The following is an 18,266-nucleotide window of genomic DNA, read 5'->3' on the forward strand; positions in this document are numbered from 1 at the left end:
TCATGCTAAATTGATTCTAAACAACGATTTATCGTGTGAAGTGACCGATTGTTCAAACACTTGTCAGGTTTTTGTCATTTTTTTTAAAACTCTTGTCTCCAGAAGGAAGATTTTGTGAGTGGAGTTCCATACAAGAGAATATAAGAATACGACATTTTCAAAACCTGCTAAGTTCATTTGCCAGAATGAACTAAATTCAAGACAGACAACGCATGACTGACGTATTATCGCAATTTCTATACAGTATATAAAACAAGGAGGAACCGTTCGAACTTTAATTTACATGTATAAAACATTTTAAGAGATACATGCATCAGTTGTTATTAACAAAATAGGTGTACAATACTTTAAAGCATATAATGTATGCTCAGAGAATGAGAATAATACATTTGAATATTACAAAAACTATAATAAACTGGTTAGAATCGCTAGACACTTTTATATAGACACTTTCAATTCCCATGAAACCAGTTTCCCAAGATGCCTGCCGGAGTATGTACTTGGTGGGTACATTGTAGTTTGTATTGCTGCATGGAACTAAGGTATACATGTACATGTATATAATTATCAAAAACTGAAAGTCGGTCAATATAATTACAACCAAGTTAATTATGATAAAGTGTTCTATAACAAATCTGACATGTGGACAAACTATGAGATTATAAAAGAAATATTATGACTGTAACAAGAAAAATAAATAAAACGCAATGCCTATGGAGTAATGTTTCATAGAAATAGTTTTAGTTGAATATATACTAGTATAATGTGTGTGTGTCCGAAATACATTTATTTTTGGAACACACAGTGTAAAAATGCAAGTCAACTAAAATACAGATCTAGTAAAGGAGAATAGAAAACATTTTCAGACATTTTCTTTAATTGCTCATCTAGGTGGGTTTTTTTTAATTTTACTTCTGATTTAAATTTTGTTTTATTTTCAATTCCGTTGAAAATCTGACAGTGAATTCAAATCGTTGATTGCATCATAGTATAGATGCTGTCATAAGACACTAATGCTTACAAGCCTTACAGGCCTTTGAATATACTCTATACCATATATACATGTATATTCTTGTTGCATATGTCAAGATGCATTGATCGAGTATTCTGTTGGGCAAGTGACCTGGGGTCATCCCAACCCCCCCTCATATTTTGATTGTTCAAATATTTTTAAAATGGTTGAGCATGGCACCCAGCAAGCAAATGATTTCTTGTTGCACATGACACAATGCACTGAGCACTAGCTTTTACACCCTGAGGGCCAATTAAGGGTTGAAAACGATGTTTTTCTACAAAAACCTGGTTCCCATAACTCCTCTTACAATTTATGCAATAGTCAAATCATCTTTTAGAAAATGATTGGTGGTGTTCTGTTCATGTGCAATGAGGATTCACCTTAAGGGCAATTGAGGTGGGAGAAAAACGACGATCAAAAACTAGTATTCAGTGCATTGCGTCATGTGCAACAAGAATATATTTGGTTTAAGGATTGGAATCTCAACCATTTTAAAGATATTTAAACAATCAGAAAATCTTTATATGTACATCAGGAATATATATGGTTTAACGGTCAGGACCTATTATGAAATAGGGTTTGGATGACCCCAGGACACTTGCCACTCAATGCATCTTGACATATGCAGCAAGTATATATATGGTATAAGGTATGTTATGTTGTATCTAGTGTGGCTTCTTTGCTAGTAACACAAGTACGACATTGAGTATATTAAATGCGGGTATCACCGTCTTGTGACAGCAATGGTTTTAGGCTTGCCAATCAATGTTAAGTATGGAGCGAATTAGGACATGTCCTATTCGTCCAAAGAGCTGATCCACAATTGCATTGCAATATTTGTTTTGTTATTCTCTGTTAATGCATTAACCATATTACATGTATGTAAACATTTTCGTTTGTCCCGAAGAAGAGACAGGTCGTCCCAAAAATTTGACATACAATAAAAAAAGAATCACGGAAACTTTTAGTAAAGCTGTTTTTTTATTTTTTATTTAGATACTGTACATGTAGATCTATCGACCGATCGATCGATCGATAGATAGATAATTTAAAGATAATCGGATATCGTAAGAACGATTTTTGAGAAATAAAATGTTAGAAAAATTGTTAGAGCGATTGAAAAAACACACCTCATTGCAATGATTTAAAACAAAATCGTTAGAACTATTACTATAAAACCGTTGTAACGATCAAGGGGATTTAGAAGACTGAGGTTTGTGGAATGTATTTTGTTAAGTTGTGTTTTTCAGAGTCGTTATTAGCTCGATTGAAAACTGAACTTGCCACAAAGCATACAAGTTTTGGATATGATATTTTCAAAAAGGTTTGCTAGAACAAAATGACATGTACTCTCCAAAAGGGGAGATAAACATATTACATGTAGATCATGACTTAATTAATTTATTTAGGTGTGGATCAAATAGAAAATATGGTGGTATAATATGAAATGAAATTATTATCCGCTAACGCACCTCTGACAGTAGCTGGTCAAATCATCGGATTTAAATCAGATTATCATATGCTATATGATATTGAGTGAGGATTGGCATCTGGTGCGGTGTCATATTGTATTTTGTGAGTTTACACCTACCCAGTGAATTCCAAAAATTACAATAGGTTGTGGTATGCGAAGAGCCGCTTTTATAAATAAGATTTGGGTTTATTTGTCAATATTTGATATAACAAACTATTGACCTTAAATGATTAAGCATTTCCAAATTACCACATTAAGCATTCAAACTCACAATACTAGAAGTTTCTATGAGCCATTTAAGAATGATATATAGTGTGTGCTATTGCAGTTGACCTTTTCGCACTCACAATGATTGCCTAAATATTTAGTTATTTTTCATACAATTTCTTGTAATAACTGGACCAAATCTATTGCCTATACATATTTTTTGATAGAAATTTATATCACTATACAGTATAATACACCAAATATGTTTAAATAACCATTTCATATTTCAATAAATAATTAATAGCAATGGAAAGAGACCCATGGACTGCCCATGGATCACTACATGTAAGTCCATCTGAGTCATCTTGCCCTCACAGATAGGTGTGTCTTTCATAAGTTTAAGATTTCTAATTGTAGTTTCACAATGAACCAAAAACTCACTATTGGATAACTGAGAATGCATGTACATGTATATTGCATTAACTAACTGTGGTTTTCCCCAGGTGAAGGTCTATGTTCACTGTATGTATAAGGGGTGGGGGGTGGGGGGGGGGGGGGGGGGGTGAATTAGTTCCATTATGAAACTTTTCTAAAAATTTGATATACATTAATGTATCAATGATGTATGTTTCAACTAAATTTTGAATTACAAGGAAAATTCAAACACATTGATTGAAGTTATAAAATTGATATTCTATCATGTGCACATTTTTTACTAATATATCTAAGAAAGAATAATCAACATTGAAATTTCCTTTACATCTATGCAATATCATTGTCTTTCAAAAGGCATGTACATGTAATACACGAGTACATGTACTTGTTTTCCCTCAAATTCACAATTTAGTTTAAAGTATGTTGTACAACATCCACTGCTCTGAGCTCATATAAGTGAATTAATGTTTTTCATCCAAGTCCCAAATTTTGCAGTAGTTCTTTAATCTTTTGATCAAACATTTTTAAATTTGTGGAGTTGTGGGGGTCCAGGGGATATGTCATCATCACTGTAAATGGAGTACCTGTTCAAAATATAGATAAATATATTTAAATATAGCAAAAAAGATGAATATCTGATATACTCAGAATTGTCTTTACAAATGTTTATCAAAAGAAAATATAGTACCTCTCTTGCTGTTATACTTGTTGACTCAAAATCCACTTCAACCTGCACTGGTCCTATCTAACCTCCCTTGGTCTTCAGGCTGATGTCTAGAAAAAAGATCATCATAATTGATATTTGCACAGTTAAGTCTATATTATACCATTGAGTAATTAGACTACGTCAGACAATGTGAATTTTAAAATTGTGTCTCAACACATATTCAGTGAAAATTTAAATACTGATGTTTCAAAATATGAGATGACATGTATATATGTTTTCATAAACTGCCATAGACTTATCATATCTGTTTTATTTACAAAATGTGGGTCAAGAGAAGGGCATACATGTAGTATACATATCTTACTTATACATACAGTGCATACATTTGCCTATGAGAGGGCATATGCAGACTTGTGATTAATTTACATTATTTTTAAAAAGGTTTTGCCAACCTACATGTTTGTGTGAAACACGAAACCTCAGGTTTGATATATTTCTTAGGTCACTGAAATTTCAAAGTAATAGTATATGTATACTATAGTCTAGGGAATTATAATTCAACACATGCCCCCCCCCCCCCCCCCCCCCCTCCACTTTCTATCCGGTTCCCTCATACCCCTAGATAGTAGGTCTATACAGATATTTGTTTTTCATTACTTTTATACATGTAGTTCAAGGTATGTTATTTTCGTAACGGTTATTTTCATAACGATATTTTCTTAATAAAAGAGTTGTGAGAGCCCATGTTTACAAATGTGGTATACATTTACGTGACATCCGTTCGTTTACAATCACATGCACAGGTGGGAGTTATATTTTAAGCACACATGGAATACATACAAAATAATACATCTACTGTATGTCGTGTGTTTAAACTTACAGATGTTATTATAAATCGCGTTGTGAAATAGCAGAGGAAATGTGAGTTGAACTTTTGAATACAAATTTATGGCATTTTTTTTTCACTCACCAAACGAAACTATGATTTCGTTGTCCAAGTTGAATGCATCCACCAACTTCCTCTTCTTGCAAGAAACTTTGTTTAGCCTCTCAATGACTGTATAAACAGTATTCAATCTCGCAGCATGCTGCACTCGGACATTACGATGTATCAACCAACAACTTTGTTTACGTAGCGCATCTATGTACATGGATTGGTGGTTGGTTTAACATTTCGATTAGCAAAAAGTTTCACACAGATGAAACATTTGATCTACCATTATTACAGATATTGACGTATACTAATATGTGATATGTGCATATTTTCTCTTGGCGAGTCAGTCACAGCAACAAAAAACTTTCGGAACCCCTTTTTGTTTTTCGACTATTCTATGACGGAGTAAGGAATTCCGGAAAATGAATTCACGTGAAAATACACAATTTTTACTGATCACGTGGTTGCTATCCGTCGCTACCTTAATGTCGGCTAATCGGGAGAAATCTGTCATAAACATTGTACCTTACTGTACTTTTCATATTTGAACTGATATGAATAATTCGTCAAAGACCTTGAATCTATATATATATATATATATATATATATATATATATATATATAAAAGAGCTAAACTTTGGCTTCGAGAAATACTTAAACATTCTTTCGAGAAAAAAAAAATATCTTCATGTTGGAGTAATCATCAGGTCTATGTTTATTTCACATGGGCGGGGTAGGTCTATTTTTACTTCACATGGGCGGGGTAGGTCTATTTTTATTTCACATGGGCGGGGTAGGTCTATTTTTATTTCACATGGGCGGGGTAGGTCTATTTTTATTTCACATGGGCGGGGTAGGTCTATTTTTATTTCACATGGGCGGGGTAGGTTTATTTTTATTTCCATGGGGATTTCACATGGGAAGGGGTACGTCTATTTCTAATTCACATATAGGGGTGGGGTGGGGACGCAAGATCTCTATATATATGCTAGCTATCCACACTGTATATCTTTACGGTAATTCTCTTCAGTAGTCTAATTATGATAGTTCAACACATTAATCAAAATGCACATCATAGAAACTGTCATGGTTTTACATGTTAAACGCTTAAAAAATAATTTAAAGTCTTGATACATGTATTAATTTAAGATAGATTTAAAAAAAAAAAAAAAAAAATCTTTTGTGGAGACCTTATCTTGAACAATGTATTTACGTATTATTCAGTGTACAATTTAACTCCCACTTTCAAACAAAAATCAATCACCACCCCCACACCCACCCCTATGTCTATACTTTCTACTTTTCTTCAATTTAAAGGGCTTCAAAACCCCAATGTCTGATCTCATGCACGGGTTTAATCTAAAACATTTTATGGTAGTGCGCTCAATTATACATAAAAACCACATAATATGCCTTTGGGATTATCAATTACTTTTAAAAAGAACAAAACATTTACCATACTATTGTCTACATATAAATATATTTGTATACAATATATGCTTTAGGGTCATATCTTAACAACTGTTTCCACATTCTCTCACCAGAGGGCGCGTTACGCAAGCTTAATATTTGCCCTCTGGTGAGAAAATATCGTTTCCGGTTCACAATAAAGGGAATTAACCCACGACTATGGTTTGAAGTGAAAACATAAGTAAGATATTCCCCCTCTCGTTCACTTGATTTGGCTCAGACTGGGTAAAAATGCCAGCTAAACAAAGAAGAGTAGCTCTGATGGGCTTTAGGTCGGTTGGTAAGTAAATGTTTTACTCTTTATGTTGTTTTATGGATATAGCATTTCAAGCATGCATCGTTCCAATGTTTGTAAACAATCACGCGTCTCATCACCATGTTTTATTTCGTTTAAAGAAATATAGTGTAGTGTATATTGTAGCTCTGAAATATTTTTACAATTAATCCTTGTTAGATAATTAATTCAGTAACATCCATGATGGATGATAATGATATCGACTCTTTGTAAACACGAGTTCACGGTGGCGATACAATGTACTTCACACAGCTTGGCTTTGGTAGCGTCGCGTCAGCAGTGCCAGAGGTCAACGGGAGTAAAACCATTTCCCCATTCTTAGCACAACTGCGATTTGTGTAAATTTGAATAATATTTAATTTAATGGATAATTATAACACAGTTTTGCAATTTAAGAGCGATTTCTAAAATAAAAATTGTTCTACCTGAGGTCTGACTGCAAGTACCATATAGCAAGTACAATGGTTGCACATTCCATTCAATAAATAATGATTTTGTGAATTGTTTTTTCTTCTTCTCATTTTCAGGAAAATCATCGGTTACAATCCAGTTTGTAGAAAATCATTTTGTGGACTCATATGACCCAACAATTGAAAACAGTAAGTACATTGTATGAAGGGATTTTACTTTCTCATCACATCTTTATCCTATGTTGTTGTTTTTTTAATGTTCATTAATAAAAGTGACATGTTTATCAGTAAAAGAGAGAAAAATGCAATGAAAAGATCTCAAATTTTTCGAAGATGATCAATTATTTGGGTCTGTAGAGGGTTAAAATTCTTACCTATTCCCAATGCTGAAAAAGTTACATGTTTTTCCCAAAATGACAACTAAAATTTCCCAAAAATCTGCAGTCTATAATGTGTTTAAAAGGTTTCATAAAAAAATAAGGCTGTATGTGTCATGACAGAAGCTCATTAGAGAGAGTTTATTTGTTTTGATTAAGGTACATGTTATTGTTTACAAAGTTTTTAAAATAAATGGATATCAATCCAAGTTTATTAAAAATATCACGCTTCAATCATACTTTAGGTAAAATGTGTCATCTAAAAGCTAAATTTGTGACTGTACAAAATTAAGATTAAAGATGCTTAAAATTAACATTTCAATGGTTTGTTTACATAACACAGAGTTAAGGCTAAAATATTGCTCTTATCCTTGCATTCAGAAGGTCCAAATTTTGATTATCAACATTAAATGGGTTATATTTTTATTTTGAACATAAAAAAACAAAACAAAAAAAACATGAACCAGTCCCTTTAAGCTTGGGATCAGTATTCTGTGAGTACGCCAACAGTCATTGTAAAAAAAAATGTCAACTAAATATACTATCGTTTAAAGTTAGATAATGTCCATGAAATAGATTTTAAAGAATCCAATTTCCTCTTTTACTGTTTAAAATCTCCCTTCAGTTGTCATGAAAAAAAAAATGAATTGAAGAAGTTTCTTACATAGATTGTATATGAATTTTAATAAATATCCTTTTTTACGTACATGTATATATTCTGCTTTCATAGTTAATTATTACAGATTTATCAAATTCTAACAACATAAATCGGTTATCGGTTATTTACACTTGTTCTGAGATATATATTGTATTCTGAGAAGGGTTGTCCTTGAACACCCACCGTGGTGGTGGGTGTTCAAGGACAACCCCATTTGGGAGCTCATGCCCACATCCACAAAAAATTCTCCTTGAATGTATCATCTAAAAGTTGGAATATTCAAAGCAGCAATATTGTTAGTCTGTTAGACATGTATATTTAACTGTATCTCATATTTTCTTTTCAGCTTTCCAGAAGACTCTTAAAATCCGTGGACAAGAGTACTCTTTACAGGTGATAGACACAGCTGGTCAGGTTAGTAGAAATCAGCTAATAGCAAAGTTTCAGGGGGTACACCATGTACACAAAAATAATTTGTCTGTGTCTGTATTTTCTCTTGAGATTTTTTTTTAATTTTTGATCACTATTGTTTGATTTCCCCTCAAAATATGTGGAAATGTTACATATATATACACATGTACCATGTAAACTTGTGCAAAGGTATTTTGAGATTGTTTCATCCAATCTTAAAGGTGTTGTAGCTATTGTGATATGTAGTTTCAGGTATGTAGATTTTATGAACACTATCATATTTTTACAATATAGAGAGATAAGATTCTCATGCACAATATAAATCCTGTTTATGACACGAGAGTGTGTCCTGATCCCCTCACAAGGTTATTTGACAGATAATTGAACCCTGTATCTGAAATACCTACCAGGGTATGTGCAGGTCATTTTTCAAAAAACACACAATGTATCCATGTAACAAAGAAAACTAAAATATTTAAACTGATTAAAAGATTGCCTATGGCACAAGAATGCCTTCACAGCCCAAGAGCACAATTTATTTTTGATTATCTTTAATTATGTGGAAAATGTTTTGTTGGTCACAATTGTCACTAATTGCTTCTGATCAGTGGATACAATCTGACCCTATCCCCAGGCTATTTAGACACATTATGTCATATTCACTTGAAGATTAGCTTTAATTAATTGTTGGTTTCATTCTGCATGCATTCATACAGCATGTTTAAAAAACACATGAATGAAATTACATGAAGGAGAGTGAAAAACAGTGCAAGAATACTACTAATAATAATGATTATAGTTATAATTCAAACGATATGGGTATATAAAGATATATACACTGGGTAAAAATTGTGAAGATCAATACACACCTATAATTAACTAACTGCAAGTTTTAATTTTTGTTGCCAATTTTGAAATACTTCAGTTTCCCAGTTTATGTAATTCTTTTACATGTATGTTGATATTCAGTAATTTTACAAGCAGCAGCTTAGCTTGAAAACATTTGGTTTATTGAAATAAATCTTTTTGATGAAATTTTTGTCTTAATTCTTGATAGAGTGGGCAAACAAGAATAAAATGATATTCATCTTCAATATCATTGCCTCTACAACATTTGCATATTTTGCTGCATCTCTCTATGCCACTATAATGACCCTTTTCTATGTACAAATTGTGTACAGATAGGGAGAAATGTAGGGATATATTTTTTACATGTGTATGCATTATTTATCAGTTTTGTTTTTTAAAAGTAGTATTGCAGACAAATATTAACAAGATGTTGATATATTAAGTGCATTTACAGGAGTTCAATAAGTTTGTTAATAAATTTTGGTTTTTTTATACAGTGCTCCTTAGACACATGTATATTGCCAACTTTTGGTCAAGACCAATTTGGACAATAGAGCACAGGTGGCAATATAACAAATTAACCAGTTGACATATCATTGAGCAATCAAAAGTCTGAAAATTTAATTGGGCTCCACTCTGTATAAACCCTTTATAGTTAATATTGAGTGTAATTCAGCAATTATTTGTAATTAACCTGACCACCTGCATGCCATGTCCAACTTATCACTATCACCATACTATTCTCCAAGGACAGTTGTGATTACCTATGAGTCAGTGTTAGGTAATTGGCATTAGTATCAAATAAAATTGGGCCATTTGTTTTTGAAAATTAGTGGCATATAGCATTATGCAGGGTGTTAACAAGGGAAGAAAATTGTTCTTTAGGATTTTCAGACAATAAGCAGGAGCAATCAATGTAAAGTAGTTTATAAAATAGCATAAACTGTCCCAAATTACTTCATATCATATAAAATGAGGAAAATCAACTTTCACTCCTTATAATTTAATTTAGTAAATAGCATTTGAATAATTCTGGGGAAAAAAATGAATTGTATATAATGCTGACCAATATTGTCGTACATGTAGCAACTAATTGGAGACAGAACAGCTAAACGTATTGTGACATCATTCCTAGGATGTCATTTAGCTGGACTAAATGACAACTTTATTTACCTGTATTATATGATATAAAGAAGGTTAATAATATTATTGTACATCAGTATGAGAATTCTGTGTAACACATAATCTTATTGGTCTAGACAGTCACGTGCCAGGGTTGATAAAGCTTCATATCTCCCTCTAAAACATCATATCTCTCCATCATATTTCACCCCTTTGGCAGCCCCGTGCCTTTTTGCATAAATTTAATGTCAAGGTAGACTTCAGTTTATTGTGACGTCACAATAAGTTTGAGTTATTGTACTTTCATAGTTCGTAAGGCACAAAAACTGGTTATCATATCGCTGTATTTCGTTATTTGTACTTTCTAATACGTTGACAGGGCGGTGTTACCGTTAGCTCGATCTCACATACATACAATGTATAGATGAGCGGGCTGCAAAATGCATTTTTGTAGTCTTGCTTTTTTTGGTATAATAAACAATTAATTGCACGATAGTGAGGGAGATATGAAGATTTATTCACCTGAGGAAAATCATATTCCCCTCAGGCATTGTCCTCTGGGAATATGATTTTTCTTGGGTGAATAAATCTTCATATCTCCTTCCGCAATAAATGTATAAAGTCAAATGAATCAATCAAATTGCATGTTACAAGTAAAATTAAATTATTTAATACATGTATTGTTTCTCATCCATCTGTTCATAATATGATTATAAACACAGGTATTCAATATTGGCTTAATTCAAAATTTAAATTTTCTTTTAATGCACAAAGGGAATCTACCAAGTTCTACATACACTATATTATTCATACAGATTTGGTAACACCAAGTTTTTTATTACATTATTTGCTGCATTTCCAACTGCTGCTGAGATTCATCTGAATAATGATGTATTTAATGTTGAATTTGACACTGTATTCTGTGCATTTGTGATATTTATCCTTAAATGTGCATCATAATTTTGTAGGATGAGTATTCCGTTCTGCCACAGTCCTATTTTGTGAATATAGATGGATATGTTTTAGTTTATTCTGTCAATTCTAAAAAGAGGTAAGATTTCTACCTTTACTGGTCACTTTCAGCACCTTACAGTTACATGTGCGAGATTTTATTTGCAGTCTCATGTTTGATTTGCAATTTTCTCTGTATTTATGTCCTATCAATGTTTTTACAGCTATGAATGTTCAACAGGGAAATGAATGCATTAGGCCTTAGATCATGTAGATTAATGAAATAAATATGTATGGCTAATTTGTTCCCCCCCCCCCTTCCCCAATTTTGATAAAAAAAAATTACTTTTGATGATCAAAATCCTTTGTCTAACTAATGTATTTAAAATGTTTCTCTAAAAATTTATGTTATATATCATGACCAAACCAAAAAATTAAGGTTATACATTAAGACAGGAGCTCATTATCAAGAGATTTTTATTTCTTATGTAAACAAAGATTAAAGTAAGTTATTGTTTACAAAGTTTTGAAAATCTATGGTTATCTTAGTTTATGATTTATTATTAGATTCCTTATTTTATACGAGTACTTTTCACAAAATGACTTGTTGAACCCAAATTACGAGAACATGAATTCTCGAGTGGTCTTGATGAAGAGTTTTTACACATACAGATAAAAGCGAATAATTTTATTTCATGAGTGGTTCTTCTCACAAAGCTGCATGAAAGTAATTTCTTTGCGTATATTTAGGAATTTACAATATTCTTTAGGTTAAAGTGTGTCATTTAAAAGATAAAGTTGTGTCTGTGCAGAATGAGGATGCTTGTAAATTTCACTAGTTTGTTTGTAAACATAAACAAGGCTTGAGTCTTGTTTACAAACACTTACTGGAAGTTAAGGCTAAAATGTTGCTCTTAATTCCTTGCATTAAGAAGGTCCAAATTTGGTCGGATGAGTTAAGGATTTAATGTTTAAATGCAGAATTGACAAGGTTGTTTTTATGAGTACACTGAATAAAAGTCTTGAGAATTGGGAGAATGTGACTGTGTTTTACAAATACTTGTGCAACGTGTTACTGATCATCTTCGCTTACCAAGGCAAGGTTCACGATCCACGATGTTTCTATATGGAGAAACGCTGGATCATCGCCCTTGGCTAGTAAAGATGGTTACTTACATATGTATGGCAATGATTTGGTCAAAATTTACCATACTAAAGAGATAAAAGTTGTTCTGTTGTACAGATAAAATTTTCTCCAGCCAATATTAAAAACAGTGTACCTTTGATGTGTGACATTATAAAACTGTTATTCTATAATCATGATTGTGTCACCTGCGTTACACGCAGTGGCGACATATAGGGATCACTATCCGTCGTCCTGCGTCGTCGTCACAAAAAATTTCTGTCACAGTTTTCTCAAGAACCACATGGGGCAACTCCCTGATATTTGGCACAGAGCATCAGTGTGGCCAACTGTATTGTGTAAGACATTTTCGAATCTGTCGCTTATCAACTTCCTGTTTGCCGGGACTTAGAATTTTTTACAGCAAAAAAATTTCCGTCACAGTTTTCTCAAGAACCACATGGGGCAACTCCCTGATATTTGGCACAGAGTATCAGTGTGGCCAACTGTATTGTGTAAGACATTTTCGAATCTGTCGCTTATCAACTTCCTGTTTGCCGGGACTTAGAATTTTTTACAGCAAAAAAATTTCCGTCACAGTTTTCTCAAGAACCACATGGGGCAACTCCCTGATATTTGGCACAGAGCATCAGTGTGGCCAACTGTATTGTGTAAGACATTTTCGAATCTGTCGCTTATCAACTTCCTGTTTACCGGGACTTAGAATTTTTTACAGCAAAAAAAATTTTTGCTGAAGATTTTATTTTATGATTAACTGAAGGACAGTATTTTTATGTACAAAAGGACAGTATTTGTAATTCCCATACTGAAGGACAGTATATGTGATTTCAGAACAGCACTAATTATGATTTTTCTTGAGAAACAGTAAATTGGATATATAAAAAGACAACAAGACTAAGTAGTAAACCCAACAGATAATTACTTATGGTTATTACCATTGTCTTGAAGAGCACAGTAACAGGTTGATACATATTTTCAAACATATGTTTTCATTCAGTCTACATTTAATAAATGTCTTAATTTCAAACAGATTCTCCCACAAATTCCATAGCATAATAATGTCTCATCTTTCAATTTCAATTAAGTTATCGTTAAAGAATGTTTAGTAATTCTCAAAACCTTTAAAAGGAGTATTAAACTGACAAAAACCATTTGAATAATTTACTTTTTCAACATTATACGTGATATTTTACATATAGAATGAACTAGCAGGCAACACATGTCTTCCGGGGAAGACTTAATACTGCGTTATAAGAATTTAGTTTTCTTTACATTTTATCTCTGTTGCTGAGATGTATATGCTGATTGCAATATTGCTATAATGTATTGTTGTAATTTATTTGTAAAGTACTTCTTTTTATTTTACAGCTTTGAAGTGGTTAAGTTTGTTTATGACAAACTCCTGGATATGAAAGGAACCATCAAGTAGGTAGAATTATATTTCACTGGGTATTTTATCTTTCTTCATTAATTTTGTTTTAAATATGTGAGATGATATACATGCATTTCAAGCCTCTCCACACCATCATATTGTTAGCGCTATATGTAAACATATGTTGGGAGGAAGAGGATTGATGTATATCATCTCTACTTACAAATAATAAAAGACATTTGTTATATTTACATTTTAATTATTTCAATTGGGTTTTTTTTATATTAAACAGTGCCACATGTTGTCCTCTATAGATCAAGTGCATTGGCCTATCTCAAAAGTTGAAAGTTTTTGAGATATTAACCTTCAATTTCACTTTGTGAGAATGTTAAGAGGAAAATTATCAGAGTAAATGTAAATATAAATCTTTCATCTGATTGGAAATGTACAAACATATGTAGCTGACAGAATTGGAAGTTAACAACATTTTTATGTCCTTGGAATTGAAAATTTGAGAGCCTATAGTTTTTTATTTGTCTGCCTGTTTGTTTGCTAAAACTTTAACCATAGCGATAACTTTTGAATGGATGATAATGGAGCTTTCATATTTCACATGTGTATTCCTTATGACAAGATATTCCTTTTGGAACCAAAAGTTCTGACCTTGTGACCTTGATTTTGGGGTTTGAAATACTTTTGAAAAACTTGAACCTTGACCATCATCAAATCTGCTGCCATCTTATTTAATATGCAGATGGTTCCGCTGTTGGGGCAATTGTAGGTACATATACATGTGGACTTGGAAATTTTCCCAAGGGAGTGCATTCCACCCCAATGCCATTTTCCCCAAGTGTTCTAGCTTATGCTTACTAGGATCTAACACTTACACATGTACTATTTTACAAAATGAAAGGGATGAAAATAGGTAATTACATTTGTTTTATTTCCAACCAACTCAGGGAGAGGGGGACAGAAAAATCTCTGTAGTGTATGAAGATAACAAAATTAAAAAAACCTTCAAAAATCTCTCTATATAGCAAGGTATTTTTATGTAATTATCCGGCGTAAAATTGATGTATTTTTATTAGAGAAAATTAGAGCAATGTCTTATTGTACAGAACCCAAATCTTGAATACAATGAATAAACTTTTAAACATTCGCACATAGTAAATAGATGTAGATCCAAGTTTGCTACATGGGTTTTTTTTTGGTAGTGATACATTGAGATCCATCGAAAGCCTTGAATTAATCAAGGTGTTCATGATCATTTAAATGTAAGGCTTAGAGTTTATCATGCATCTTTTTATAGACAAAAGTACAATTTCTCTGTCATAGTTAGTAAAGTGACATGGTTGATTTTCCAGTAATGAGGGGGACAGGAGCTGTCACTGTGTTTCATGTCACCATCACTGGGTTTACCAAAGAGTTCAAACTTGGCTTGAGCAGTTGTTATTTTCAGATGTTAAAAAGTAGATGTTTGTTAAACATTGTAAAACAATCTCCTCATTTTGATCTGCCACTGCATCACTTCACAACTTCACAACCGGCCTTTCTGCTTGCTGTGCTTGCTTTTGTTCCTCAGTGTAATAATTCTATACAGCATGCTATCTGATTGGTCTAGACAGTCATGTGCAAGGGAGAATAAAACTTCATATTTCCCTCAAACATCATATTCCACAGCTTCAGAGCTTCGTATTTTCCATCAAGGTAAAAACAGTTTATTGTGACATCACAATATGTCCATTCAATCCAGTAAGTGAATTTTCTTACTTTGTAAGTTACTAGAAGAATTTGTGTATGAGCGGGTTTGGATTACAAGTTTTTGCTACACAGTTTAATCACCTGATTGAGACACACACCATGTAAGTAACCAGCATTCAGGGAAAAAGGAAATATAAAAAAATTTTTATTGTATCATGTCATTTTGTTGCTCATATGTTCTAAAGTGTTGACGATGCTACCGTTAGGGATGAGCTCAACTACATATAGTGAAATACATCTGTGGATCCAGGGTGGTTTTTTTTTGCAATTTCAATTGAATTTTTGTAGTCTTGCTTTGTATTGGTTTACTGCATGAATGTTCAGGAGATCTGAAGATCTATTCACCAAAGAAAAATTATATTCCCCTCTGGGAATATGATTTTTTTTTTGTGGGTGAATAGATCTACATATCTCCCTCACTATTATGCAATATGGAATATTATTATACTTTCATTGATTCATTTAAAATACTCGAATCTGATTGGTCAAGAAGGATTTGGAAAAACATATTTCCCTCTGAGAATAAAAACCACATGTTTCAGGGTGATAGTATCTTTGTGCACGTACAGTTCGCCGTAGATTGTTAGACAACTTAGTTTGAGCATTTGTGATAAACACAAATATTTGCATTGATATATAAACATCGCATGATAGTAATTGATTAAATGCCAACAGACATAAGTTTTCTGCTTTGTTGTTTATATAAAATTCAGTATAATAAAAGAAACATTGCATGTAGTTGAGGGTAACATTGAAAATTTTCACCCCTCAAGAAACCATTGTCATCCTCGGCTACACCTCAGTTGACACCTGACAATGGTTTTCTCAGGGTGAAAATTTTCATCATTACCCTCAACTACATGCAATATTTATATATTATTAGGGCCCCACTATGTGACAGGTACCTTACATAATAATCACTCTGTCCATCAGCACTTTCTATAGTAGGCGATAACTTGAGTTTCCTTGGGGAGACTTTTAATCAATTTTATACACGATACTTTGGGTTAGCGAAGGAAGACTCCTTTTGATTTTTTTTGGGGGGGGGGGGGGGGGGGGGGGGGGGGGGCGCTTTTGACTTGTTAGTTTCCTAGTTGAGAGTATACAATATATATTCATTCATACAGATGTCATGAAAATCACAGTACATGGTCTTCTTAATCAGGCATTGAAATGAGTATGTAGAATACTAGAGTTAATACATGTTTGTTTTTCTTTCAGCGGGGTACCAGTCGTTTTAGTGGGAAACAAGTGTGACTTGGCCACTGAAAGGTACTGTGACAATATACAGGAAAACGAGTGTGACTTGCCCACTAAAAGGTACTGTGTCAATAGACTAACAAATCTCCAGACCATTCTAACATAAGTATATAAGGCTACCAAATTAACATATTTTCCCCCCACCATTAATGATTAAGATTTAGCAAGTGTGAAAAACAATTCTCTACCAGCTAAAATAGAAATCCATGACAACAAGGCTACAGTAAACGTGCTGGTAATGAATTTAAGTTTACAGCAAAGAGATTTTCATTCCCTGTAGATTTAAAACAATGACTCAGAATTACATTGTACATTTAGAAATTGTTTGTCCTCAGCACTTCGCTATAATCGTGTTTTAATGTATTCTTTCACTGCACTACTTACTACTTTTTCTCTGGGAGTAACTGTACAGTTCTCTCGGGGATATTTCTCTCTTCACTAAAATAATTTTTGATTATTTAGTGTTTTAAATAGGAGCCTATTTGCATGCAATGTATTAACATTATATTAGTTATAATTCAAAGGATAGGCAGACATTTAATTCTGTCACTGATTACTTGATCGCAATGTTATGTTAGAAACTCATTGTCACTTAACTCTTCATGCTTATAACTCCTTTCAATGACAAGAACCTCTATATGCTTTGGACATATTACAATTTTACCATGTGTAAGTGTGAGGAAATTACATTGTCGAATAAATTTTTCTTGCCACTGTCCTGCCTATCTTCAAAATTTGATGTTAAATCTGCACATAAACTCACTACACTAACATCTAACAAAACTGCATGGAATTTCAGGGTGTTTATTGCTTTCTGATGACCTGAGATAATGAATAATCAAAAGATTGATTTAGCATATCACAGCTAGAATAACTTCAAAGGTTTAGAGAGTTTAGAAGCTGTGTTTAATTTTATTGCACACATATGTACATGTAGTTGGGGCTTTTTTTCAAACATTATACTGATAAAATGTAGTCGACAGTAACACAGATGTGACTTATTTATGCACCTTTCTGAGTGGTGTTGATGTCGGAGTTCTTTCTCTATTGACAGTAAGTAAGGTTTATTTGTGCTCAATGTGTCTTGGGTGTAGGAGAACAGTTGCCAGGCTATAAGTAATTTCCACTTTCACCTGGAGTTACCATGAGGAATACTATTGGTTTGGATTGTCAAGGTAAAGCATAGTAGACACTGATATAGGAAAACGATTTTAGGGATTTGTCAGTGAGTGATTTTTGCTTTTACTTGGAATCACCATACTTCAGATGAGAAAGACTCCTATCAACTTTGCCGTTGAAGGATTGAGAAAACTGGACTTTTAGGAACATGATCTCATGGTCAGAAAAGGCTTTCCCTTTTCCCTAGGTTTACAATATTTGACTATCAAAAAAGAGGGAAAAAAGCATAACACACTGTCCACCATCCATATCTTGATCTCAGTCACCATTTAGAT

General features: G+C 32.9%; 1 protein-coding gene and 1 long non-coding RNA gene across 3 annotated transcripts in view; one reads left to right on the forward strand and one right to left on the reverse strand.

The window, feature by feature from the left end:
- Window positions 1-261: 261 nt before the first annotated feature.
- On the reverse strand, window positions 262-5,273 carry LOC125683650 (uncharacterized). The gene is made up of 3 exons (XR_007373042.2): window positions 4,769-5,273; window positions 3,820-3,905; window positions 262-3,715 (listed from the first exon to the last, which is right to left on the reverse strand). It is a non-coding gene; the product is annotated as an uncharacterized LOC125683650 (long non-coding RNA).
- Window positions 5,274-6,323: 1,050 nt separating this feature from the next.
- LOC125683647 (GTP-binding protein Rheb-like) overlaps window positions 6,324-18,266 on the forward strand; it is a 15,701-nt gene continuing 3,758 nt past the window's right edge. The window contains exons 1-6 of one of the 2 annotated variants that reach the window (XM_048925020.2): window positions 6,324-6,482; window positions 7,025-7,096; window positions 8,289-8,356; window positions 11,293-11,375; window positions 13,788-13,844; window positions 16,774-16,872. In XM_048925020.2, coding sequence (XP_048780977.1) covers window positions 6,434-6,482; window positions 7,025-7,096; window positions 8,289-8,356; window positions 11,293-11,375; window positions 13,788-13,844; window positions 16,774-16,872 — 428 coding nt within the window. In that variant the 5' untranslated portion in view covers window positions 6,324-6,433. The remainder of the gene's footprint in view (window positions 6,483-7,024; window positions 7,097-8,288; window positions 8,357-11,292; window positions 11,376-13,787; window positions 13,845-16,773; window positions 16,873-18,266) is intronic. The other variant, XM_048925021.2, reaches the window with a different exon arrangement.

Source organism: Ostrea edulis, chromosome 6, assembly GCF_947568905.1.
Source record: "Ostrea edulis chromosome 6, xbOstEdul1.1, whole genome shotgun sequence".
NCBI classification, from domain to species: Eukaryota; Metazoa; Mollusca; class Bivalvia; order Ostreida; family Ostreidae; genus Ostrea; species Ostrea edulis.